Source organism: Eptatretus burgeri, chromosome 8 (genome assembly GCF_056783735.1).
Source record: "Eptatretus burgeri isolate ZD-2024b chromosome 8, Ebu_testis_v1, whole genome shotgun sequence".
NCBI classification, from domain to species: Eukaryota; Metazoa; Chordata; class Myxini; order Myxiniformes; family Myxinidae; genus Eptatretus; species Eptatretus burgeri.
The window spans coordinates 42,655,586-42,683,085 of NC_140968.1; the positions used below are offsets into that span (position 1 = coordinate 42,655,586).

Consider the following 27,500-nt stretch of genomic DNA (forward strand, 5'->3'; position numbering starts at 1 on the left):
CTTAATTTATTTCACCTCGTGCCTTATGTCCCTCGTGCACGTCTCCGTCACCCCTATTAATTTTTCCCTCTCGGTCACCGTCACTGTTGCTTCCTCCGTCACCCTTACGCTTCTCGCCCTTTACGTCCCCCAAATTATTTTGTCCTCACCCGCCTTCATTGCGGGCCTGACAGCCGTTGCACTCCCCCCCCCCCAGCTCGTTCACTCCAGCACGTGGCGCCACCATTATGCCCACCTGCAGGCATCGCCCCACGCGCTGCATTTCACCCCACAGTATTTGCGTATTTCCATCCATCTTTTTATTCAAGCCTTCCATTTCGTTTTTCATTCTGCTTATTGCCTGCAAAATCATGTCGAGTGGACTCGGCTGAGCCGATTCGGCAAGGACCGGGGGGGGTTTGCGGAGAGGGGGAGGGGAGGTGTCATACACCACGGCTACTGCCGCACCCATTTCGAACTCTGGGTCCAGTTGGGGGAGAAATTGCTCCTGCACAACAAGCATTTCCTGCTCGGAGCTCTCATCCTGGGCCATGGATTCCACATTACTACACATATATACCCCCGGCACCCGTTCGCCTTGAGACTCCATCTTATTTCTCGTAAGAGATTAAAATTTTGCCTGCTCATAATTTGGGGGGGGGGGGTTGCTTCGCACACCCCTGATCCGTTCCCCGTAAATTTAGTTGGAGACCGAGGTGGATTTGAATCCCACACTCTTGTACACCAATGTTACGAATTTCGCCTGCTTGGCGTGCGATCGGCCACGTAACTTGAATCGTGACGCGTCGCCCACCGGAACGGACAATTCAGTCGTGACCCTCCTGGAACTATCGCCAAGGAGCTAGTCACGGGTGGGGGTTTAACCTCACCACAACCCAGTCCACATTCTTCCCGCGCGAAATAGGGTGAATCGCTGAAAGTCGATATACCTAAGTACTCGCACGGGTAACCTACCGAGGGGTTGTACCACGCCACAGGTCGATTCCGGACACGAACCGCTTAAGCGGCTCGTTCCGTGCTACAGGGGTAACCGAGCGGAGTTATCGTCGACCTTGACGGTTCAGATTAGTTACCGGGTGTTTTAAACCCACTATCAATCCCTTATGTGATGCAAGATGGAAATTCAACAAAGGAAAGGACGAAGCGAAATGGGGGAACAATTGGACAAGCACACTTTTATTTCACACACACACACACACACACACACACACACACACACACACACACACACACACACACACACACACACACACACGGCAAGCACGTATTCACAGCCATACAAAAATGCACATATAACAGTTAAAACAATAGAAGCAACGCAGAGCTACCTCCGAATAAAAGGCAATTATTTACAGCACAGTCACTTTTACAGGTTTTACTTTGCAAGACTGGCGCCACAAACACACATACAAAAGCCTGAAAAGAAAAGAAAAGAAGTGACTTCCCTCATGGACCGTTGAGTCCTCCTCTCCTATTGCCGTCAGCACGGTCGCGCCTGGTTCCGGCCTCCCCTGCGGCCGGCGAACCCTCTCCAGCACCCCTCGTCCAGACGCGCAGGTCCACCACTGGCTGCACTGTGGCGCCTCCTGTCCGGGTCTCCACCAACAGGCTGCACCGGGCCACGAGTGCGGGAATGAGAGAGGAGGAAGGGAGCGCTTTGGAGAGCGAGACCCAAGGAGAGAGACCGAGCCTTTTTGGAGAGAGAGCTGGTGCCTTTTTCGGAGAGAGCTCCAGCCAACATGAGCCACGATCAGAGAGAGCCTGAGCCTCGCATCCGTTTGCCTTTTGTAAGGTGGGGCTCCGCCCCGTTCGCGGCTCCACCTCCCTTCGAGGCGTTTCCAGAAGGCTCTCGAAGGGGGGCGTGCCCCCACTCCGACCGCCTCACGCCGGGCCTCCACCAATGGGGAGGGAGCTGCCCTGCCCCCCTTCCCATGCCAGCCTTGGCACTGCAGAGGGGTGCACAAACCCGCGCACTAGCGCAGGTTTCTTTTTTGCCGTTGTCGTTGGTTGGTTTGAGGTTGTTGGATCCAAAATAACGATAGAGAAAACAAAAATGGCTAACTCAAAGCGTCGCAGCCCGGATGAATCACACATATTCCCCCTAAACAACAGGTGTGGACTAACTACACATGAAATTAGCATCATAACTGATCTAAGGACCCTTTATGGTGTATTGCGAATTTCCACAGCCGTAACAATATATAAATATGTATATGTGTATATATATGTATGTATGTATATATATATATATATATATATATATATATATATATATATATATATATATATATATATATATATATATATATATATATATATATATATAAAAATATTGTTATGAATCTGGAACCCATCACACACAACAGCCAGGGTCCCGATAGAACAGTTATATCGGTAAGTTTGTGTTTAGAGTTAGGGCCCCCTACCTGTGTGTAACGGGAATTACGTGTGTGCACTGCGGAGATTCGTTTACAACAACATGCCTTCACCTCGCTTCCTCACACCGCCGCCATTGTCTACGTGCATTCGACCACGTGCGTGGGCATAGTTTTCTCGGCCACCAGAGCTCCGACTCCGCCCCAGAGAGATGGAATGTTCCCCAGACCAATGGAGAGGCGAGACGTCTCAGACATCGACTTTCTCACGAACCACAGACCAATGGGAGGCGAGACGTCTCAGACGGCGAACTTTCCCACAGCCTCTCGACCAATGGGATTTGTTGTGTATATATTTGTTGTGTATATATGAAGAAGGAGCGACCATAGCCTTGCTTGCTTAAAGTAAATATGTATATAGGCTTCATTGTAAGATTCATTATTTCATTAAATTATCAGATTTCACTCCAGATTTCGACGCTTCTTTAGTGTGCATGATATCCGATTGTCAAAGCCAAAATATTATTTCGATGATATACTGTACTTTAATTAGTCCATGAGAGTAGATCATGGAAAAGTGCATCATATAATGGATGAAATCACTCCAAGCTCCTAATTTGAAAACTGCAGCACTTCCAAAAGCGATGTATACAGCAATTCCTAGCTTTTATGAACAGGCATTCGATAATATGAGTGAGGAAAGTGGGGAAAAAAAACTTTATCATGAAGAAATAGTTGCGGCCTGTTCCAAGTTGAGGCATGGTTGAGCCAGCCAAAAAACATGGTGGCTTCAGACCCCAGTGAGGTTACCCAGGAGATGCCTTAATAGCCCAAAGAGGGAGGTGGGTGAGGATGTGCCTCATGAAGGATATAATTAAATTAGACCATCAATTCTCTTCAAAAGAGGTGTTTTAATTCACCCAAACACCAAATTTTCAGTCATGCAATAGTTTCCTTGCAGTTCCCTGAGTCTGCATGCAAAGTTTCAGGCTGCTTGGTTTCATGGTTTTAGAGTTATGGGGGGGAGACACACACACACACACACACACACACACACACACACACACACACACACACACACACACACACACACACACACACACACACACACACACACACACACACACACACACACACACACACGCGCGCGCACGCAGTAGACAAAAAATTGAAACACCAATGTGATCACTTAATAAGTCACTGGGTCACCATGTATGACCTGTATTAACCATGACATAGAGTCCACCAGCATCTGGAATTCTGTAAGAGCGATGCAGCACCATTCTTCCATGAGAAAGTCAATAAACTCACACCTGTTTGATGGAGGTATGGAAAATGCTGTCTCAGGCATCGTTCCAGAATATCCCATAAATACTCTATTGGGTTCAGATTTGGTGATCAACACCATGACATGTGGATAACAAGAGTGTCATGTGCAAAAACTATTGGGTGTCCACGTGTGCTCTGAGAATGTGGGCATTGGGGTTCTCCTCTTGCATGCATCCATCGGTAGTCATAATTATGGGCAAACAGACAGAAACAGATTTTTATACATGGCCCTAATAATGCTGGGATGTTATTTGCTGAATTGACACATGGGCCAAACCTGTATGGAAGCCATTGCTTGGTGTCACTCATTTAACCAGGTGTTTCCCTTTTTTTTGTCCAGTGTGCGTGCGTGCTTGCGTGTGTGTGTGTGTGTGTGTGTGTGTGTGTGTGTGTGTGTGTGTGTGTGTGTGTATATATATACACACACACACACACACACATGTAATTTTGATTTTGATGGACCACACTTTGTACAGAGTGTTTGTGCTGCTGAAGCAGTTTCCTGGAAAGGGTTATCCTGGGTGGTTTGTCATTGCCTTTCCAGCATTGTTTGTCCATGCTCTATCCTGCTCCATGACATCCACATCCTCCTCCCCCTTTTCCCTTGTTCTCTCTCTCTCTTCCACTTTCTTTCGAAGGTCAATAATGATTGCAGCCAACGATTACACTCATAACCATTATGCCAAACTTTTGCAGTTGGGAAGATTCCTTTTTCTACAAGAGACCTAATGATATGCATACAGATTTGTACAATTTGATCCTTCATAACTGTAATGTTTATATTTAGGATTTCACTCAATACGCATGATTCATGCTTCATATTGTAAACGCCTATATGTGCTAAAAAAAATTAAACTTTGCAAAGTTTGGCCAGGGCAAGGGGGAGTAAAGTTATTCTTTTATAATCTCAGTCTTTGCCACAGTATATAAATTCCAAGTGGTTATGGCTTCTCTTTTGAGAGGTACATGAGTTTCTTTCCAGCAGGTTTTATGCCAACCATTTTTGCGAGAAGTGGTTTTCTAACAGTGCTTTGAAAAAGATCTGCATAGCCAGCTGCTTTGTCAGCATGCAGCAGTTTTCTGAAATTCTGTTGAGCTTTGTTAGGCAATGTTCTTATGTTCCCAAAAGGACCTTTGTTTGCTTTCAAGTTCATGGCTGAATTGCTGCTGAGCACAGCACCATTGGTGATGGACTGTAAACAATGATAGGCACTTGGATGGTGGAGTCAAAGCAATGATGGTTTGTGAAGTGGTGTGCATTCCAGACTTTGACAAACAGATATAGCGGGAGCCGTCTGCCCTCTCCTCTAAATTCCCATGGTCTCTTCTCCTCATTGTGCCTTTCCTCCCTCCATATCTTGTGATTCATGGGGGAACAGGTCAACGCCAAAATGTACTGTAGCTCCCAAACATCAAGCCTACTATGTTAATTAGGCAGTGCTTCTGGTCTTTTGTACAGATGTCCAGTTTCAATGCTGTTATGGGGGGAGTTGTGTTACAGGCTTTGAGACAGAGAGCAGATAAGTGAGATCAGTGTTTTTATTTTTCTTTAACTGTTGTCTAAGGCTCATGGCTTACTTTATACACAAGTCGCATGGAGGACGAAGACATTAAAAAAACATTGATTGACCTTTTTGTGAATTGAAAGGAAATTATCAGCAGAAATCATGCTTTTTTTCAAAGTTACGAGCAAGTTTCCCGTGCCCACATGGGATTCTTAACAGGGTAGGGATGGAGACAGCAAAAAATGCAAATGGCGTCTTCTGACATCGAGCCAACAAGCTGGGAGCAACAATTCCCACTTATTGCCACATCTGATGCAATTAATATGCTCAAATGGTGGTGAGGTGCTCCATTTTTGAAACTGTTTGTTCGATATATGTGTATATGTGTGTATATATGTATATATATATATATATATATATATATATATATATGTATATATATATATATATGTATATATATATATATATATATATATATATATATATGTATGTATATATATATATATATGTATGTATATATATATATATATATATATATATATATATATATATATATATATATATGTATGTATATATATATATATATATATATATATATATATATATATATATATATATATATATATATATATGTATGTGTATATATATATATATATATATATATATATATATATATATATATATATATATATATATATATATATATATATATACACAGCTTTTTGATGCCTCGGGTCTATAATAAAATTTGTGTTGGTGCCAAAGCCAGTGACCAATTGCAAATTAATTGTTGGATAACGTTGTGCTTTGACAAAATACAACAGTTACATGTACATCTCTTTAAAAAGTCAGTTAGCTTTAACCGGTGTCCATGTCATTCAAAAAAGTTAATCATTGTTCTCCATTTCTTACCATAATGGAGCTATGGCATATGTATGTATGTATGTATGTATGTATGTATGTATGTATGTATGTATGTTTGTTTGTAGCCAAAACACGAAGGATTGCACTTTGTTCATAAATTAAAATGAGGACATGACTTTTTGTGGGAAACTTAAGCGAGAATTCAATTGTGAAGATATATGTGCACATGAAATAATTTATTTTGAAACTAATTAAATGATGCAACTATCGCAGAACATGGTTATATGTTTGAGAAGGACAGCATTTAAATGGTCTTGCTGCCTGTCATAGACTGGCACTTGAGGTAGTTCTCATAATAAAGGTTTGTTGAAAATTTGATGACAAAAGCTTCAATGGCAAAAACGTTTATGGCCTTGAAAGACAGGCTGAAGCTCAAATTGGAAGATAAATAAATAAATAAATCCCAAAACGAAAACAAAACCCGGCCGCCTCACACTGACACGCAGTGGACACGCTAATAAGGCCTATTTATACTTTCCTGTGACTTTTCCCGTTGGCATCTTTACCCAATTATTAATTAGTCTTCTCCATATTCTCATATTAAGGGTTTGTTGAAAGTTTGATGACAAAGACTCAAATGTTACACACACACACACACACACACACACACACACACACACACACACACACACACACACACACACACACACACACACACACACACACACACACGAATGCAAAGCCCTGTCTCTGTGGGCCGACGCTCGCCATTTTAAAAGGCCAGTTGTCTCACATTGCAAGCCATTGACGTTTTTGGTAATTTCCATTTGTCAGGGAAGTGCTCACATTGTGAGCCAGGTTTGATGAGCCTCCCAAGACTCTTTCAGGACATTAATGTTCACAGCAAACAAATTCATGAGGTTGGCCAAGCAGTGTTAAAGCCTTAGCTCTTTTTGCAGGTCCTATGATGTAAGAAAAAAAATATATCTTCTGGTTATTGCTGACTATTTGTTGAAGAGCACTGGGAATTTGAATTCATTTTAACATGCAAACATTCAAATTCTGACTCAATACAAAAACATAAAATTCTTAACTTCTGGGCAAAGCATTTATTTATTTTTCCATCTTAGGGTGAGGTAAGAGAGGGTAAAAAGGCAACGTGCTGATGGTGGGGCAGTGGAATCGCGCATGGACGTAACAAGCAAGAGGATGAACATTTTGAGATTGAGCTGGGTTAGGGAAGGAACACTAACTTTCAAGTAAAAGGGTTGGGTTAGGTGAGGAGAGTGTAGTACATGGGGTTGGGCATATGGTGGAGGCTGCGAGGCATGTGGTGGGGGCTGTCTGGCTCACGGCGGCGGGAGGGCACATGCTTGGGGCTGTGTGGCACAGCTTGACACTCTCTTTTAGGAGTTTTAGCTTCTTGAGATTAACAAGTGTCTGAAATTTTGTGAATGCTGTGTAGTCTTCAAGTCGATCATAGCAATCTGTTTTTTGCCTCTTGCCTTGAAATACCACCGTGATTTTAAAAGATCTTGCTCCTTACTCAGCCTTGTATGGAAATTTTAATGATTGTTGCTGTTGTCTCTGCAGGTACTAATCAGTTAAAAAGGGGTCAACAGAAGGCCATCACCATCACACTCACCTCCATCTGTGCCATTGCAGTTCTTGGGATTTTGTTGTTCCTTCTCTTCCGTATACTCACAGGTATTTAAAAAAACAAACAATATCTTCTCTTCATTAGACAATATGAACCCACCATTAATGGGCCATATCTCATTGCAAACTTTCATTTCAGTTGTAACTGCATGGCAGGTCTTTTTTGAAAGTATCACATTTGATGTGCATTTTTCAGAAGTCACATTTTACTGTCACACATTTTGCTGTTCAGTTAATCCTCCGACCCAAATTGTGGTGATGGGCGGTTAACACCACCAGCCTGGACAGCCGAGCGGTTCTTTTTACGAGGCAGACACGTTGATCCTCGGAGATTATAACGCACACGGCAGGGTGCGCACTGGCGGAGCGACGGTGGCACGGATGGATGCATGGGGGGTTTATACTCAAACCCCACGGCAAATACACAGACACATCAACTCAAAATAAACGCGGGAATTTAATGACAAGATAAATATTTACAAGGGACAATAATTCAGAATGTAATACACGAGGTAAACTTAAATCTAAAGTTGAGGTTCCTCAACACAGACTTGAATACAGAAAAGTGGAAACATGATAAAAGAAAATCCTTCCTTTATTTTGACACTTAGCTTGGTCCAGAGATGGTCTTTGTGGAACTTGGAATTGAGGCGCTTCATCCTGTCCGTGTAGACTCGCGGAACATATGACGCCGGGCCGCTCTCTCGCAGCGGGAAAAAACGTACGTCATGCAATTTGGAGACGGTATTCGATGTCAGGGCTCATGAACCACCGTGTAGCTTTTTCGCATGAGCGAATATGCCGACCATTTCTCTCTTGCACCTGCTCTGTTTACGACGAGATGATTTCTGAGACCCCGTGATCAGGCCACGAGGCACGCTCTCCTTCCCTCCTCAGAAACGTACACTCTTCACGGCTCAGACGAACAGTCAATAGCTCGCGTCTTGCTTAGTACGCGAGCCAATTTGCCTCAGCACAAATACGAGAATCGTGCCATCTTCATGCGTCGAAGGAAAGCCAGCCGTAAAGCCCCGTACTTACAGGCCATCTCCTCGCTCCATTCTCTCTCGACCGCGTGTGTCCCTCACTCTGCACTCATGCGTTCCTCCTTGCTTCTCTCTCTGACATCACACTGAACAACATTTTCACCTCCGCGGTGTGGCTTACTCGCATGAAACCTGGAAAGGCGGGGTCTCCGCCCATTCAGCACGTTTGGCTATATTTTGTTATAGTTGTTATTATAAAAGCGCATCTCCATCTTTGGTGGTTTGTAATACAAAAACATCGGGAAAAGTCGCAGTAGGGGCAATTACATACTGGGGGAACATATCCTTAATCCCTATCTAATTAACACCGCAACACCCCCCCCCCCCCCGTGTGGTGACAAGTAACACTTAAGCTCACAGTTTCCCTTCTTCCTCGAGATGTCTCCTACACGTCCACTAACCAAACAACTCCATTCAATCCTAAGTTTCCTATGAAATTCCTCCATCTACCCCCACAACCATAACAATATCATCTGATACCCATGTGAAAAATGTGTGATCACAAAAACATCACTCGGTCACATGGTTTGGCAGCCAAATTGGATTGAACGAAAACCTTTAAAAATAATTTTCTCTGAAACCACTTAACTGATGATGTTTTAGTTATGAAACTTTTATCGTCACAGGTACTCAATGATACATACCTCTAGAGTTCTGCATCAATTGGTTCAGTGGTTTGACAAAATGGGGATTTTAAAGGTATTAGCTTCGATCCAATGGAGCCACCCAACCACGCGACCAATGATAGTTCAGTTATCAAACATTATTTATCATGGTTAGTCAATCATAGATATCAATTTACACATCGATCTGTTAAGCAGTTTCAGAGAAGAAGATTTTTAAAGGATCTGTCCTTTCAATCTAATGTGGTTAAGCAATAACACAGACAAACCATGTCTTTGATGACATCATAGTTGGGGAACATTTTCTTCTTCATGGATAGTCGATCATACCTGTTAAGTTTTTGCCTCGATCTGTTCAGCCGTTTCGGAGAACAAGATTTTTGAAGGTTTTTTTTTTTTTATTCTTATTTTATTTTATTCTAGTTTCAAAAAATAATATGGCTGTCGACCCACATCACCGATGACATCATCAATTTAATTTTCTCAACAAGTTTCTTCATAGATGACCCTCAAAATTTTTCAAACTGATCGGAGAAAGCATTTGACGCATCTAATTATGATGACGTAATGAAGGCACCGATGATGTCATCATTATCAAATGTTGTTCCCCATCGTGCATTCCTCACGTGTGCCAAGTTTCAATTAGTTTTTTATACATTGGTTGCAAAGATGTGCAAAGTTTTCATTTTTTTCCAACATGGCTGCCATACCACATGACCTATGACCTCATAGTTATCTGAAATATATATTTATATAATCCAAGGGTAGGCACTGCTATGTTGAACGTTTTGCGCTAATCGCTCAAGCGTTTGCAGGGAAAACAAACTTAAAAGGGAATAAACTTTCAAAAGTGCGGCGGAATTACAAGTGTAACTAGAGAGGGAGCACTCGGGAGAGTGCAAAACCTCCGCCGCCAATACTGCTGGGTCACTCAAGTGAACCTTATATCTTATTCATTAAATATGATGTCAACAGTGCTGACAGAGTTATAGTTCTTTTCTCCAACATTTTTTTTTTGGGGGCGGGGGGTTGGAAATCACTTAAAACATGTAAAAATGCAAAAAGAATCGAAATTTTGTTGAAAAAAAAGTTGCAAAAATTTTTTTATCTAACAATTTTTTTTGGGGGGAGGGTTGGAAATCACTTCAAACATGTAGAAATGCAGAAAAAAAAATTTTTTTGGGGGGGGGGTTGGAAATCACTTAAAACATGTAAAAATGCAAAAAAAAAATTTTGCTCAAACATTTTTGGGGCGGTTGGAAATCACTGAAAATATGTAGAAATGCAAAAAAAAAAAATTTCTCTAACAATTTTTTTTGGGGGGGTAACAATTTTTTGGGGGGGTTGGAAATCACTTAAAACATGTAGAAATGCAAAAAAAAAAAAAATTCTCAAGAATTTTTTTTGAGGGGGGTTGGAAATCACTTAAAATATGTAGAAATGCAAAAAAAATTCTCTTTTTTATTTTTGAGGGGGGGGTAAAAAAAAAATTGGGGGGGGGTTGGAAATCACTTAAAACATGTAGAAATGCAAAAAAAAAAATTTCTCTAACAATTTTTTTTTGGGGGGGGTGGACCAAGTCCAAAATTTAATGGCATGATCCTTGGACCATACCTAACCCCCCCCCCACCAAGTTTCGTCAAAATCCGTCGAGGAGTTTTTCCGTAATACTGTTCACAAACAAACAAACAAACAAACAGAAAGGGGTGAAAACTGTAACCTCCATTCATCTTCGAAGATGTCGGAGGTTAATAATAAACGGAACAGAAACAATTGGGTTCCTTCGGTACCCCAGTGATTATTATTGTTCTCATTACATTGTGGGAATCTCTTCAAATCTAAAGAAAGACTTCGATCGATGGAGGATTCCCGGTCTGCGGCTGGCTTTTGAGGCCAGCTTTGCTGATGTTACATATTGTAGCCCAGGAAAGGTGATGGCTGATTGTGAGGCCGAGAATTTCAAAAGACTGAACTTCCTGCAGTGGATGACCAAGGAACTAAAAATGTGGTTTTGTTTTATGATCTTCCACAGTGATAGGGTGAGACTGAGAGATTTCCAGGATTGAAGGACATGTTTCACTCATCAGACCAGAGTCGAGAGAGAGAGAGATAGATAGATAGATATATATGCAGTTGCTGTCTGCCGAGCAGAAGAATGCGGGTAATGTTGGACACAATGTGGATTAATTTGCAAAAATGAGGAGCATGTTTTTCAGAACATTAGAGAGATCATTAATAAAGATGAGGAACATGACCTGGCCAAAAATATTGCTTTGGGGAGCTTCAACCTCCATTGATAGATGGGAGGAGAGAGTTCCATTGATGGAAACATGTTGATTGCATGAGTGGAGGGAGTTAGAAATCCAGGAATGAAGGTGACCTCATCTGCCACAAGAAGAGAGCCTGGTAAGAAAATCAGGATGCTGCACTCTTCCTAATGCCTTGCTGATGCTAGAGATATGTCCAGGGAGATGGTCCAAACCTCTTGTTTGACATTGAGACTTGGGAGCCTCCAAGCATTGCACAGAGAGGATCAGAAGCATGTCCAGAGTTGAGACTGGGATGGAATCCAAACTGATGGTAAGAAATATGGTTGTTTGAAAACAAAAAAAAAGACGTGACAATGGAAACAATGATGGATTCCATAACTTTACTTGTAATTGGAAGCAAACTCAGTGGCCTTTAGTTAGTATGATTGTGGCCTATTTTTGCACCCTTCTTGTAGACAGGAATGATGGTTGTTGACTTCCATGCAGAGGGGAGGCAGCCAACAAAGGGCAGATGTAATAGGGCAGATAGAGTGGGATCTTGAACGGCAGAGTAGGTTTTGAAAACAAGGGCACTGATGCCAGTTTCCTACTACTACTTTAATGAGCCTTGCTGTATCAAGATAATACTGTAAATCAAAAATTGGAGTCCCGAAGTAGAGACTTTCATTAATGGAGAGATGTTCAGTGAGCGAGAACATTAGACATTGAAATTGTTGGAAGCAGGAAACAGTCAATCACACTGGCCAGATGCATCCTGCATACAAAGTTGGGTGTGTGAGCCATAATTGTCCCTATGCATGCCAGCCATAATTGTGCTAATTCGGTCTACCAGTTTCATTGTTAGTGGGGCAGCAGTGGTCTCCAACTGGAGACCATTGCCGGAGGTCTCCAACCACAACGTTCCTCATCCATAGCAGGGAGGTTACACTTCAGGCGTAGACACTCCCTGGTAAGGTTTGAGGCTGCTTTCCCTTGCCCTCCCTTTCACTTTCTGCTGTATGATTTTGTACCCTTATTGTTATGTTTTTGCCAACCACTTTCTCATCTGCCTCTCTCCCTTAACTTCTGATAATCACCTCTCTTTCTCTCTCTTTCTCTCTCTTTTTCTCTCTCTTTCTCTCTCTCTTTCTCTCTCTTTCTCTCTCTTTCTCTCTCTCTTTCTCTCTCTTTCTCTCTCTCTTTCTCTCTCTTTCTCTCTCTTTCTCTCTCTCTTTCTCTCTCTCTCTTTCTCTCTCTCTCTCTTTCTCTCTCTCTTTCTCTCTCTCTTTCTCTCTCTCTTTCTTTCTCTCTCTCTCTCTCTCTCTCTCTCTCTCTCTCTCTCTCTCTCTCTCTCTCTCTCTCTCTCTTTCCCTCTCTCTCTCTCTCTCCTTCCTGTGGGCATGGCTTTGGTTTGTCATGGTACCTGTTCATGTTTGCATGTGGTAGCTCTGTGTTTGTGGTTGAGTGGTCTTTGTTTCATCCTCTCTCCTCCAACACCTATTTTCACCCTACCTTTGTGCATGTTATAATGTGCCTTTCGTGTTTTTCCTTTCCTTTTTTCTCTCCCCCTGAGGGAGAGAGAGAGGGAGAGAGAGAGAGAGAGAGAGAGAGAGAGAGAGAGAGAGAGAGAGAGAGAGAGAGAGAGAGAGAGAGAGAGAGAGAGAGAGAGAGAGAGAGAGACACAGAGACAGAGACAGAGACACAGAGACACAGACACAGAGACACAGACACAGACACAGACACAGAGACACAGAGACACAGAGACAGAGACACAGAGACAGAGACACAGAGACAGAGACACAGAGACAGAGACACAGAGACACAGAGACACAGAGACACAGAGACACAGAGACACAGAGACACAGAGACAGAGACACAGAGACAGAGACACAGAGACAGAGACACAGAGACACAGAGACAGAGACACAGAGACAGAGACACAGAGACACAGAGACAGAGACACAGAGACAGAGACACAGAGACAGAGACACAGAGACAGAGACACAGAGACAGAGACACAGAGACAGAGACACAGAGACAGAGACACAGAGACAGAGACAGAGACACAGAGACAGAGACACAGAGACAGAGACACAGAGACAGAGACACAGAGACAGAGACACAGAGACAGAGACACAGAGACAGAGACACAGAGACACAGACACAGAGACACAGACACAGAGACAGAGACACAGAGACAGAGACACAGAGAGAGAGAGAGAGAGAGAGGCACTCCTGGTGTTTTCGCTGGACTGTCATTGCTTTGGGTGATGACCCTGCCATCTTTTCATTGTGTAAGATAAATATGAGTACAGGTAACCCCTGCTTAACAAAGGTGTTACCATACCTTTATGAAACTTCATTATGCAGGAACTCTTTTTCCATTATTTCATACGGGAAAATTGCACATCATTTCCTAACCGTAATGTTTCATTCCAACAGCAAAACCATATAATTGGTATAACAATGCTTTTAGATGAAATTCACATTATACTGTTATTATTTATGTAATAATAGAGAGAGAGTAACACAATAATAAGGTTAATTTAGTTCTAACAGTTACCAAAACAATCTTGAGTCCAAGTTTACGTACAGAAGGTGGCAGGAAGTGATGGATTAAATGGCTATCTTCATTGCTTTCATTCTGAAAAGTGAACTATTTGCAAGCCTTATGAAAAGTTAATCGGTTGAAAAACGTATCGTACTTATTATCGCCATGGAAGTGACATTGCACAATCACCATGACACTGTGATGGCTCCTTCATTAAGCGATGAATAGTCCTAAATGAAACCATTCATTGTAGCGATCCTTCATTAAGCGAAGGATACCTCTATAGAGAAGACTAAGGTGATGTGGGTTGGGCAGCAGAGAAAATGTATGAATTTCAGGCTAGAGGGGAATGAGATCAGACAGGAAAAGAGATGAGAACCTGGGAGGAACAGTGAACTGGGATGGTAGGTAGGATGCAGAGGTGCAGATGAGGATTCAGGTGGGTGCAAATGCTTGGATGAGGGTGGAGGGATTGATGGCAGACAGAAAAATATCAAGGAAAGGGAAAGTTCTGGTGTCTTGTGTAACACTGGCCGACCTTTCCGGTCTGGAGGTGGTGGCACTGACAGAGACAACAACAGAGGCTACAGGTTACCGCGTTTACTCCTATGTATTTGTTTTTCTCTTTTCATTTCTGTTGTGCTTTTTATTTCTTGCTTCCCATTGAACTTTGACTGGTGTTGGCTGTTTTTCTTTTCTTTGCGGCTGTTGGAGTCATGGCCAGTAAAAGTATGCATTTTGCTTCATTTTGAAGCATTGACCCAGAAACACGGGTTAGTTTGTGTACCTCCGGGTTGAAATAGAAGATGTACTTTCTCTGGTCGGTGAGATCTTCGGAATTGAAAACATAAAAGCAGCTTCACGCATCAACAACAAATTTTTTTTTTCCAATGTCCCGATGGTTGTTCGAGTCATGGCGCACAATCTTTTCTTCGATCCCGCTATTTATGTTCTGGTTTGTCCCCTAGATACTCCTGTAAAAAAAAAAAAAATTGTATCTAATCTGCCCCCATTTATAAAAGTAATTAAAAAAAAATTTTAAATGGGCGAATTTCAACCGAGCTTAAAAAAAATATGGTTCATTTGTTTTCCCGATCACAATAATTATTTGTGAACCAAATGATAAAGTTAAACATATGTTATTTCGCAGATTTGTTTGTGATCTTGTTTCCTGGTGTCATTTTATTTATTTTGGTAATACCCAACAAAATAAGATGTACAGGCTATACCACAACAGAGCCCCTCATGTGTTATGGATGTGTTGAATTCAGCCATTTTTTAAAAAATGTCCAAAAAATGTTCTATCCTCAGCTGTTATAATCATGATGCTTCACAGTAGTTACACTTGTCGCTATAAATGTTTCACCACCAGAGGTTCTTCATGTCAACCTTACTGTTCCTAGTAAGTGCTCTAAAAAAATTATTTCTCACCCTGTGGTAACTACTGAGTCAGGAGCTAAGGTTCCAGCTGCAACGAACCCTCCCTTTTCACATTTGGTTGCAGGGACTCGCCCCGTGATGCAGGTGACCCCATCTAACTATCTGCTAACTTGTCTCCTCGGAGTCAACTGACCCCCCTAAAATTATAGAGAGCAACGTTGATGTTGTATTTCTCTCCCCTTCTGAGAAGCTACCCCCTGCCTCCTTCTGATATAATTGCTAGTCCCCCTTGACAGAATATCCCACCAGAATAATAACCAACCTCTCAATGGATGAAATTAATCCTCCTGTTATTCTGACTCGTGCTACTCCCAAAGAAAAATATATTGAATGTGTTCTTTCTGTCGTGGACACAGAACAAATGGGAGAAACTAGGTGAAGGCTAAGAGTCCCTGGCGACTCTTCAGTCACCTCAAGTGCGTTTTGGGGAGTAACAGTTCCCCCCTGGACAATAACTCAGAAAGAACGGTTTCCTCTTTTGATCTTTTCGGCTTTGTAAAGAAAACTGCTCGAAAGAAGCTCGTCAATATATTAACGATTTTATTTTTTTTCCTGATTTACTTTCCTTTGTTTGAAAAGCACAAAATATTGTGAAGAAGCCGGAAGCTTTTGCAATCTCAGACTTCATGCAAGAGATTAAAAAGACATGCTCTTACAGTTTAATAAAAACTTGGATGTATAAAATGTGTTTGAGATGTTTATTTTCTTTTGTCCTTCCTCCTTAAGATTATTGCAAACTTTAACATAAACGGTGGGCAGAGCCCCCTTTTATTTGTAAAGTTATTTTAACCTCACAACTTTTTTTTTAAGAAAAAAAAACATGTTGTTTTGTTACAAGAAACTCGCGCTATTACACGTTGTATGGCAGATTGGCAGCTGAAGCTGTAGCACTGAATCCTTTTTTTCAGTAGCACTGCTTATGCAAGAACTGCTATTGCCTTTTATATTCCTGCACACTTTCTTATCTCCCCACCTGCATTTTGAAGAAATTATAAATGTTTTTTTTTTGCCTCTGTTGAGTTTTTATACATTAACTAACAGAGTTGAATTGCCAATTTTTTTATGTGCCAAGCGATAGTACTGCTATAATTCGATTTTATACAGCATCCATTTATTTTCTTAACTATCTTACTCCTGACACATTAGTAGTTTTAGGTGCTGATTTTAATTGCTTGTTGGAACCCATTTTAGACCAGAATAGTCTTGAGCCTCACCCAAAAAAATTCAAAACCTTTATCTGCACTTTCACCAAGATATAATCTTGGTGATGCTTGGATGTTGCAGTATGTTGATTTGAATCATTTTACATGGTATCGCTGTTTCTTAAATATTTTAACCCTTGAAAAGTTTGATAAGTTTTACATCAATCTCTTTTCTTTTTTTTTACTTTGTAATGTTCACTGGAATTACTCCATCCTGCACACTTTTTTTTCTGATCACTCTAATTAAGCTGTGCATTTTCTTTCCTGATCCCCCAAGATGCACTGTCTTCTGGTCTTTTAATGTCCCCCTTTTAAATTATTCCTTTTTTAAAATCACCTTTTAAATAATATAAGCTTCACATTTTAGAATCACAGAATGACTCAACAGACCTCTACCAATGGTGGGATTATTGAAAAATCACAAATTCATGTTTTTGTCAACAGTATAGAAATAATTTTTCAAATGATAGATGGGCTCGTGTGCAGCTTTTAAATATGGAGATTCTTCATTTGCAAAGCAATTTTATATTAGTGAGGCTGAGCGATGCCGTTCATTGAAAAAAAAATACGTGCGTTATTAAGTAGTTTAACAAAGGATGATGCTTTAGGTCGTTTTGGAGCCCTAGCATTACTGAGAGTCAAAGGTTTTGCTGTTTCAGAAAATTCTTGTAAGGACTTCATTTGTTTTGGGAATGCTGCTAAAGGCAGTCGGTCAATGCTAAGCTTGCACTCTGCAGATGGTTTCATGAATTATTGAGGATAATGCTCAACTGAAGATTTTTATCGGGGATTCTTTTAAGAATGTTTTCTCTGCCAAAATTAACGGTGTGCCTGCAATGCATGATTTTACCCAATACCTAATTTATATGAATTACCACAGCACCCTTTATATCTGGCCTTTATATCTCTTGATGAACTTAAAATAGGTCTGAATTCTTTACGATCATAGAGTGCCTGGTATTGATGGTGTACCTGTAGAATTTATTTTTTAACCATTCTGGGATTTGCTTGAACTTGTTTTATTAAATGTTTATCTAGTGTACAGTAAGGTGTACCTTTAAGTTCTCATCGTGTTATTGGGTGCCTCATTCCAAAGGAAGGAGACTTGCAGTCACTACAACTGGTAGCCTATTTATTTAATCTGGACAGATTATAAAATTTTATCAAAAATCCTTGTTTACCGCAAAAGCCCTTTCATCATATTTTAATTCATCCTGACCTGTCCTTTTGTATTTTAAATAGATATATTCATCACATTATTTTTTAATTCGTAACTTGTGGGATGTGTGTGTGATTTTTCAAAGACAAAGTTCTGGTCTGTTTTATCTTCATCAAGAGAAAGCATTTGATATTGTTCGTCATGATTTTTTTATTTCTTGTTTTATTTAATACTAGTAAAGGTGCCCGTCTTGGACGGGCATCACTGGCAACATATGGTAAAAGACAAATAGCATGAATGTATTTTAAACAATATGTTATATCATTTTTAGCTCGCCTGTTCGAAGAACAGAGAGCGATAGCGATACCCCCGGCGTGAGCGTCAGCGTGAGTGTGAGTGTGAAAATGTTAAATTTTTTGTATTACGGAAAAACTCCTCGACGGATTTCGACGATACTTGGTGGGGGGTTAGGTATGGTCCAAGGATCATGCCATTAGATTTTGGACTTGGTCCCCCTTCCCCCCAAAAAAAATTGTTGGAGAATTTTTTTTTTGCATTTCTACATGTTTTAAGTGATTTCCAACCTTCTTCTTCTTCTTTCGGCTGCTCCCGTTAGGGGTCGCCACAGCGGATCATCCGTATGATGCCCATAGTGATTTGGCACATGTTTTACGCCGGATGCCCTTCCTGACGCAACCCTGGTCGCCTCTTACGACACAGGGATATGGTACACCTATTTTAACCGGGGTATACACCGGCCCAGTATACTGGTACTCATTTTGCTGACCTGGGAAGGATGACAGGTTGAGTCAACCCCCTGGTGTATTTCCAACCCCCCCCCAAAAAAAATTGTTACCCCCCCCCCCCAAAAAAAAGAAAAAATATTTTTTTTTTGCATTTCTACGTTTTAAGTGATTTCCAACCCCCCCCCCAAAAAAAAATTGTTAGAGAATGTTTTTTTTTGCATTTCTACATGTTTTAAGTGATTTCCCACCCCTCCAAAAATTGTTAAAGAAAAAAAAAATGTTTGCAACTTTTTTTTCAATAAAATTTCGATTTTTTTTTTGCATTTCTACATGTTTTAAGTGATTACGATTTCGACGAAACTTGGTGGGGGGGGTTAGGTATGGTCCAAGGATCATGCCATTAGATTTTGGAATTGGTCCCCCCCCCCCCAAAAAAAAATAGTTAGAGAAAATTTTTTTTTTGCATTTCTACATGTTTTAAGTGATTTCCAACCCCCCCAAAAAAAAATTGTTAGAGAAATTTTTTTTTTGCATTTCTACATGTTTTAAGTGATTTCCAACCCCCCCAAAAAAAATTGTTAGAGAATTATAAAAAAATAATTATTAGAATCGTCTTAAAAACGATAAATGTATAAACAGGCGAGCATTGGGTGGCTTTGACACCAACTCTGGTTATCCATTGATTATTATCATTCAGGTTTTCCCCTTCGACTGTCCCGCAGTAGCTCCACTTCGACGACATTACCACGTAGTTTAGTGACTACACAACATGTACCATGCGTGAGTTCCGGAGGATCGATAGAGCACATTAAAATTACAGGGCACCCTACTTTAAAGTGATCCAAAAGGCCGGATCAGTTTCATCTACATATTCATATCTTGTAGCTTTTAGCTGGCCGGATCTGTTTGGTCTACATATTCATATCTTGTAGATTTTAGCTGATTCTGAAACTGTTAACAGCATGTTCATCGGATGGTTCTGTGATTTTCTACGGTAGTAAACAGAAGTACGACTTAAGCCTGTACGCCACGATGCGGAGACCCGAAGACCTAATATTTCACAACAAACTAAAAACTCACAAAATTTGAAGATATTTTAAATAAACAATTTATTATAATATCAATTAAATGTCATTTTTATCCATCGATAATATTAATTGTTCTGTACAGCTATAGTTGTTCTCCTGGGATCTGTGCATCCATCCACGATCTATGTTCTAATGAAGTGCAGTAGGAATAATAAAAACAGCACCGTGCGGGAGTGTAGGTAATCTCTCCAAAGCTCTCGGAAAGCCTTAAAATGCATCACGATCGGTTTGATTGTGAACAGATATACGGACGGACGGACGGACATCGAGAACGGTTTTATTAGGTCATCATGAAGGTACCGGTGGTCCAATGAATGCGCTTGATATTACGCATTGAAATAGAGATATGAATACTCAAGTGAGTTTATTATATATCTATGATTGATAGCTTATTGACAGCTCAATAACATGAGCAATTTACTATGGCATATAGTGATTAATAATAACATACTCTACAAGAGGTTTTATGAACTCATCTTAGTGGTCCTCTAAAAAATGGGAAACATTTTTATTTCTTTTTTGTGCAATAATTCCTCCCATTTTGCAAATGGAGAACATTAACTATTTAACTACCATAATCATCAAAACGAATTTTGAGGGGCCTCTGAAGGAAGACAATAATATCATTATTATATATGTCAAAGCTTGTTTCATTTCATGCAGTAACAAAAATCTGATGGTGGAACAAAGAAAGGGGTGTGCCGAAATATTAAGATAGACTAGCAAATACAATCCATCACTTTTCTGATGGGAATATTATCAGGGTGAGAGGGAGGGGGGGAAACGAGGGAGGGTATTGGGTGGGGAGGGGACGGCGGTGTTCTGGGCTTGCATTTGGTGAGGGGACTTAAGGAGGGGAAGGGGAGGAAGGGTTCTCGACTTGCGCCTGGTGGTGGGACTGGAGAGGAAGGGTGGAAGGGAGTGTAATGGGAGGGTAGGCAACGTATCGGGGCATTACTGGGGCGATAAAATACACCCAAACAGCAACGTTTCCCTTTTAACCACCATGTTCTATATAAAACTGGGTGGGAGCATTTAAAATGAAAGTCCATGCTATCTACCTGGCAAAGGTCTGCCTGCATGCATGCTCCCCCCCATCACTTTGCTGATGGGAATATTAAGGGGGTGAGAGGGAGGGAGAGAGAGGGTGAGAGGGAGGGGGGAGAGAGGGTGAAAGGCATACATGCTCCCCTCCCCCCCCCACACGTTCCTCCAACCTCCTTGTGGTCCATGCTAGCCATACACGTGCACCGGCGATATACTCATCCTTTCACTCGCACACATGCACGGATTTCCCTACACCCGCACATCCCGCATGGCTTCGATGCTGCAGCACGTCTGCTCCCCACATGCAGAAGCACATGTTTCGCGAGACAGCCGCATAACCTTCCACACAGTGCCACTTAACATGGGCCTGGGTGCGAGTTTGAGTTCAGATTGCGTGCCTGCGAAACCTGTACACATGTAACCGTACATGCAGGCATGCACACATCCCCCAGAGACATTTTGCCCATTTGTACCACGTCCGTGTGTGCTGTCTATGTACCTCTGTTTTTCAGCAACTGCCAATTATTTAAAAAAACTTCATTTGCAGCAACAAAAAAGTACCTCTTCACTTGCAGAAACTACTGACTATTAATATATTGCAGGAACTATTTGTATATTTAAATTAATATTTTGTCATGAAAGCAGATTTCACAAAACGGTAAAAAGAAAACTGCGTATGTATGTAATTGCCGAAAAATGGACCCCTGTGGACTGCATCACCATTGCTTGCAAAGCAGATTATAGAGCATGGCGTTGCGCTCAAAGAAGTTGCACTTCCTGCACTTGCTTCATCTTTTCTTCACTCTATACAATTGTCTGAACAATAGAAAAAGTAATATTTAATGCTTTACTTAAATAAATACACATAAAAATCACGAATTTGCTGATATTTTAAGATTTCACTCGAGATTTCGACACTTTTTTTTGTACAAATTGTCGAGGCTCATATGAGAGCTAACACACAACGCACAACAAGGGGGGGGGGTAGGAGACGAGAAGGTGGAAGAGGGAAGGACAAAACGGTGAAGAACAGAGACATTAGGAGATCTGTGGAAGTGAGAGGGATGGGGCGGGGAACACAGGGTATACAAGATGTACATTACAGGAACTTTCAGGACCTTACACGACAGGGATCTTTCAGAAAGGAAAGCAGGGAATTTTAAGGAGGTGGGTTTAGAGTGGATTAACAGGGGAAGAAAAGATCAAGGTTTTGGATGGGGGAAGATAAGAGGTGGTGGTGAACAGCTGTTTTGAAGACCTGGAGGGAGGAATGGGATTGAAGAGAGTGTGGGAGTTTATTCCAAAGGTGGGGAAAATGAGGAATGAAAGAGTGAAGGTGAGCAGTGATTCGTGATTTTGGTAGTTTTATCAGAAGGGGGTTGCTGACTGGAGAGGAGATGGGAGAAGACAAAGACCACCAACCTGCATGTGGTGAGAGAATGAGAAGTGCAAAGACTCAGCCTCACTACTGGAGATACCAATGATCCTAAATGCCTTGGTTTCTACAGCGTGAACTGAGAAAGGTGAGAGGCAGGAGTACCATCCCAGAGGGGAGAGCAGTACTCCATCAGGCTGCAGACAAAAGCTTTGTATGTGGTCAGGAGCTCAGCAGGGCCGAGGAAGGCCATTGCACGATGGAGAATGTCCATTGACTGGTTTTGGAAGCCAGGTTGGAAATGTGGCTTTCCCTAGAAAGATCATGACAGATCGTGAGACCCAGAAGCTTGAATCATAGGACTTCTTCCAGGGAATTGTTGAGAAAGTCGATGGGAGGGGAGGAGGTTCCAACTGGTCCTTTCAGAGAGACATAGTGAGAGTGTGAGATTTGTCAGGATTGAAAGAAATGTTGCACGTGTTGGATCAGTTTTTGATTATATCCAGATCTGCAGTGAGCGAATAAGCTGCTGCTTGCCGGTCTGAGGAATGATAGATGGTACGGCAGAGGGTGGAGTCATCACCAAAGAGATAAAGAGTATTTTCCAGAGTCGGAGAGATTATTGATGAAAACCAGAAAAAAAACAGGGCCCAGAATGCTGCGTTGAGGAACTCTGGCATGGACAGAAAGAGGGGATGAGAGAATTCCATTAAGGGCCACACGGTGACTGCGACAGGAGAGGAAGTCTGTGAGCCATGAGTGGAGATGGCCTTGGATACCATGGGAATAGAGTTTGGTGAGCAGGGCAGGGTGCCAGACCGTGTCGAAAGCACGAGATATGTCTCGGGATATGGCTCTGATTTTATGTCTGGCATTGAGGACCTTCATCCGTTGTTGCGAGAACAGAAGCAGCATATCCAGGGTAGAGTGACCTGGTCTGAAAACAAATTGATGATCGGAAATCAAGCCATATTAGAGAAGAGGAAGGATTTAATGTCTGAAGTGATAATGGATTCCATAACCTTGCTGATTGGGAGAGGGTTGATTGGTCTGTAGTTACAGGGATCTGTTTTTGCACCTTTTTATGCAGAGCAGTAATGTTTGCTGATTTCCAATAGACGGCAGATGACCTTGAGCAAATGAGACGATGAATAGAACAAAGAGAGGGTGAGCAAGAGCAGAGGAGCAGGTTTTTCAGACACGTGGGCTGATGCTGTCTGGAACGATTGCAGAATCTGAGTCGAGGTTTGACAGCAAGCTCTCCACCTTGTCAGGAGAAAAGGACACAGAGTCCTGGGACAGCTGGGTGTGACTGGGTAAGGTGGGTAGAGAAAGCAATGGATTTCAGACACAAGATTTAGATGCAAATCCGGAATTTCGGCATTCAGCCTTTTCAGCTACGCTCTCAGTAGTGTTGCCATTTGAGGTAAGTGAGGGGATGGAGGGGGAACATACACCAGAAATAGATTTGATTAGACGCCACGAGGACTTGGAGGAGGGAGAGAGAGGTTTGAGAGTTCAGACTTGAGATTAGAAAGATGTTGTTTTCTGGCTCTCCAGAGGGTAGATACACACTTGTTCTGAGCTTTATGGAAGGAACTGAGATTACCCTCAGTTGGGTTTGCTTTCCATGAGGCAAAGACAAGTTGTTTTCTTGACAACTGCCTCACCACAAGCTTCAGTGAACCATGGGCAGGAAGGAGGTAGGGCAACTGAAGACGAGAGGGGATAAATCTGTGAATGAGAGCTGAAATCTGTGCATGAGAGCATGAGAGCTGAATACTGAATCCAGAGCACTGAAGTTCTAGAAGATATCTTACAGACTCGGCATGCTTCTGAAGGTGGTCTTTGATTCGTTTCAAGATGTCAGACTTGCATACTTCTTCCACAGACTGGGGTTGGCAGAAGTGTGACAAGGGTTTTGTGCCATTTCAGACATCAATAGCTCCAGCTCCTGAAAAGATGTTACGTGTCATTAGGTGCAACTGCCAGGCTGAATGTAGCACCATGAGATGCACATGCAAGAAGCACAACATTGAGTGCACTCCAGCTTGTGGAAACTGCAGGGGCTCTGGCTGCACAAACACTCCATGTGACAATGATGAGGATGATGACGACATCGTCGAGTTCTAACTTTAATACGCTTGATTTTTCTCAACATATATAGTAAGTTTATAATGGATGTAGTTTCTGAGTTTAATGCGAATTTTCAGTTTCGTTTCGAAACCTTCGTCAGGCAGATGTGATTGCCCGAGTGGAATTGTGAATTTTTTCATGTTTCAATGATTTACATAACTTGTGCGGGCCCGTAGGTGCGTGCCAGTATGTGCAGCTTCGTTCCTTCGCTCTCGTAAACGACGACTGGATTGGGGCATTGTTTCAATTAGATCGGACCAACCGTATCATAAATGGCTATAACTTGGGAAACACCTGGGAAACATACTCAGGTCCCCAGCGTCAATTGTGACGTCATATCAAACGAAGAAGAAGAGCAATTGTGACTCCCCCTCTCTCTCCCCCCCCTTCTCTCTCCTCTCTCTCCCCCCTCTCTCCCCCCTCTCTGCCCCCTCCTCTCTCGCTCCTCTCACCCCTCTCTCTCACCCCCAATCTCACCCCCTCTCACACCCCCTCTCCCGTCCCCCTCTCTCGCCACCTCCTCTCTTCCCCTTTCTTGAATTGTGACGCCCTCTCTCTCACCCCCTCTCGCCCTCCCCTCTCTCCCTCCCTCTCTTGCCCAACCTCTCCCCCACCCTCTCTCCCCCTCCTCTCTCACCGCCTCTCTCACCTCCCCTCTCACCTCCCCTCTCTCGAACCCCTCTCTCGAACCCCTCTCTCGAACCCCTCTCTCGAACCCCTCTCTCGAACCCCTCTCTCGAACCCCTCTCTCGAACCCCTCTCTCGAACCCCTCTCTCGAACCCCTCTCTCGAACCCCTCTCTCGAACCCCTCTCTCGAACCCCTCTCTCGAACCCCTCTCTCGAACCCCTCTCTCGAACCCCTCTCTCGACCCCCTCTCTCGACCCCCTCTCTCGACCCCCTCTCTCGACCCCTCTCTCGACCCCCTCTCTCGACCCCCTCTCTCGACCCCCTCTCTCGACCCCCTCTCTCCCCCTCTCTCGCCCCCCTCTCCCCTCCTCTCTCCCCCCTCCTCTCTCGCCCCTCTCTCTATAAATGTATTCACAAATGTCGACCAAGCACAACAATTAATTCAAACCTTGGGGAAAAACAGCTTCCAAACCTTTGGGAAACTAATGTTTCCCTTTTGAAAATTTAAACCTTGGGATGAAATAATAATTTGAACAATTAATTCAAACCTTGGGAAAAAAACAGCTTTCAAACCTTGGGAAACACTTGGGAAACAGCTGAAACGGATGAAGAACGATATCAAACCTTGAAAAGGCACATACTCGGGTCCCCAGCGTCGATTGTGACGTCATACCAAACGAAGAAGAAGATGAATTGTGACGTCAATCGTGCAAAAAAAAATTAACATTAATTGTGACGTCATTCGTGATGTCATAGCACCGTGTCCTGTCATTGGTTGACAGACGTTATTGGTCATTATTGGTTGACAGACAATATATAGGTCGTTATTGGTTGACAGACATTGGTCATTGTATCACGTTTTTCTTTTCATTACTGCCAATTATTGTGCTATTATTATTATTATTATTATTATTATTATTATTAATATGCTGTTATCATTATTCTGAGATATCTTTGGGAAAAAAATGGCATGATAAGGTGGAACGACACTTCAGCTGCGATATATACACCTTTCCAACACTGAAAAAGCAATAAAATGGCCGTAACTTGGGAACTGCTCGTCCGATTAATATCAAACCTTAAAATGGCACATCCGCGGGTCCCCGGGAATACTCCTGGCAAGTTTCAATCAGATCGGACCAGCAGTTGTCGAGAAATGAAGGTTGCAGACAGACAGACAGACAGACACAGACAGACAGACACACACACAGATTGCTGGAATTATAGATAGATTATATTGCATTGCCATAGACTTGATTTCATCTTGTGTCTTAAACATTTCTTATTTTTTTTGTCCAGGAGCCAAAATCAGTCTCAGGTAAATATATTTTTTCGGGACAAAAAATTGACATTTTGGACAAAAAAAACTATAATTTTTTATTTTACCCTCAATACATTTCACTTTTTTATAATTATTCTTGTATATCAATATACTGACCATAACTAGAAACAATTAGAATGCAGAAAAACATCTATTTACATTTTAAAATATCAATCTTTACAATTTTCTCATTTTCCCCAAACCCGGGTGGCAGCCATATTGGATTTCCATGATTTCAGGACTTTCCCCCCGGAGGATCCCTTAGGCCTTTTTTTCTGTCACTGAGGACATATCCAGGAATCAAAATCGGTTGAGTTTGCTTTTGTTGCAATTTGTGGGAGGTCATCCGGCATTTTGACTGTACTATAACTGCCTCTATGCCCTGCCAGTTTTTTTTTTCATGACCCCAGGTATTTTGGATATTTCTTGGGGTCCTGAGTGTGGTTATTGTACAGGAAAACAAAGGTCGACGTAAGAAAACTGATATTGCTAATAGTAACTGGACTTACCACATTACTTTTCCACAAAATTTCCAGAACGATCCAGACATAATTCCACGCTGCATGAGCTTAAAAATCCAGAGGCAGTCGAAGTCCGTTCCAACACCGCAACCAGCTACACATGGCTATCTGGACTGTCTCGTCGTTATCTGGAGTGCTGGCCTCTCATGTGATCTTTCAAGGGATCATGTGATCTCATGTGATCCCATGTGAGACGTTGGAGTATGAGGCCTAGCGTTGTCATATTGAAAGATGACAGGTTTTTTTCATCGGGCAGTTTTCTCAAAGTGCAGATTTCAGTTTATTGAGTGTTTGAACGTAGCAAGCCGCATTGACGGTTTCCCTTTTAGGCAGGAAAACAATTGGTATGCATCTCTCAGCATCCCAGAAGACGGTTCCCATAACTTTTCAGGCAGAGGGTACTCTTTTGTCTTCCTTCTTTTTTGGAGATGTGGAGTGATTCCATACCATGCTTTGTTGCTTGGTTTCTGGATTGAAATGATGGAACCAGCTTTCATCACCACTCATGATAAGGAACAGGAAGTCATCACCCTCATTGTCATGTCGTTGAAGCAAGTGTGATGACATAATCCATGTGTTTTTTGTGTTCCTCCGTAAGCAAACAGGAACCCAACGGGACCAAACTTTCCGATATT

The 27,500-nt window shown here is 42.1% G+C and overlaps 1 protein-coding gene across 2 annotated transcripts in view; it reads left to right on the top strand.

Moving 5' to 3' along the window:
- Positions 1–27,500, top strand: part of LOC147021608 (bone morphogenetic protein receptor type-2-like) — a 182,577-nt gene that overhangs the window by 95,948 nt on the left and 59,129 nt on the right. For both annotated transcript variants that reach the window (XM_085891727.1, XM_085891728.1), the window contains exon 4: positions 7,667–7,780. In XM_085891727.1, coding sequence (XP_085747853.1) covers positions 7,667–7,780 — 114 coding nt within the window. The remainder of the gene's footprint in view (positions 1–7,666; positions 7,781–27,500) is intronic.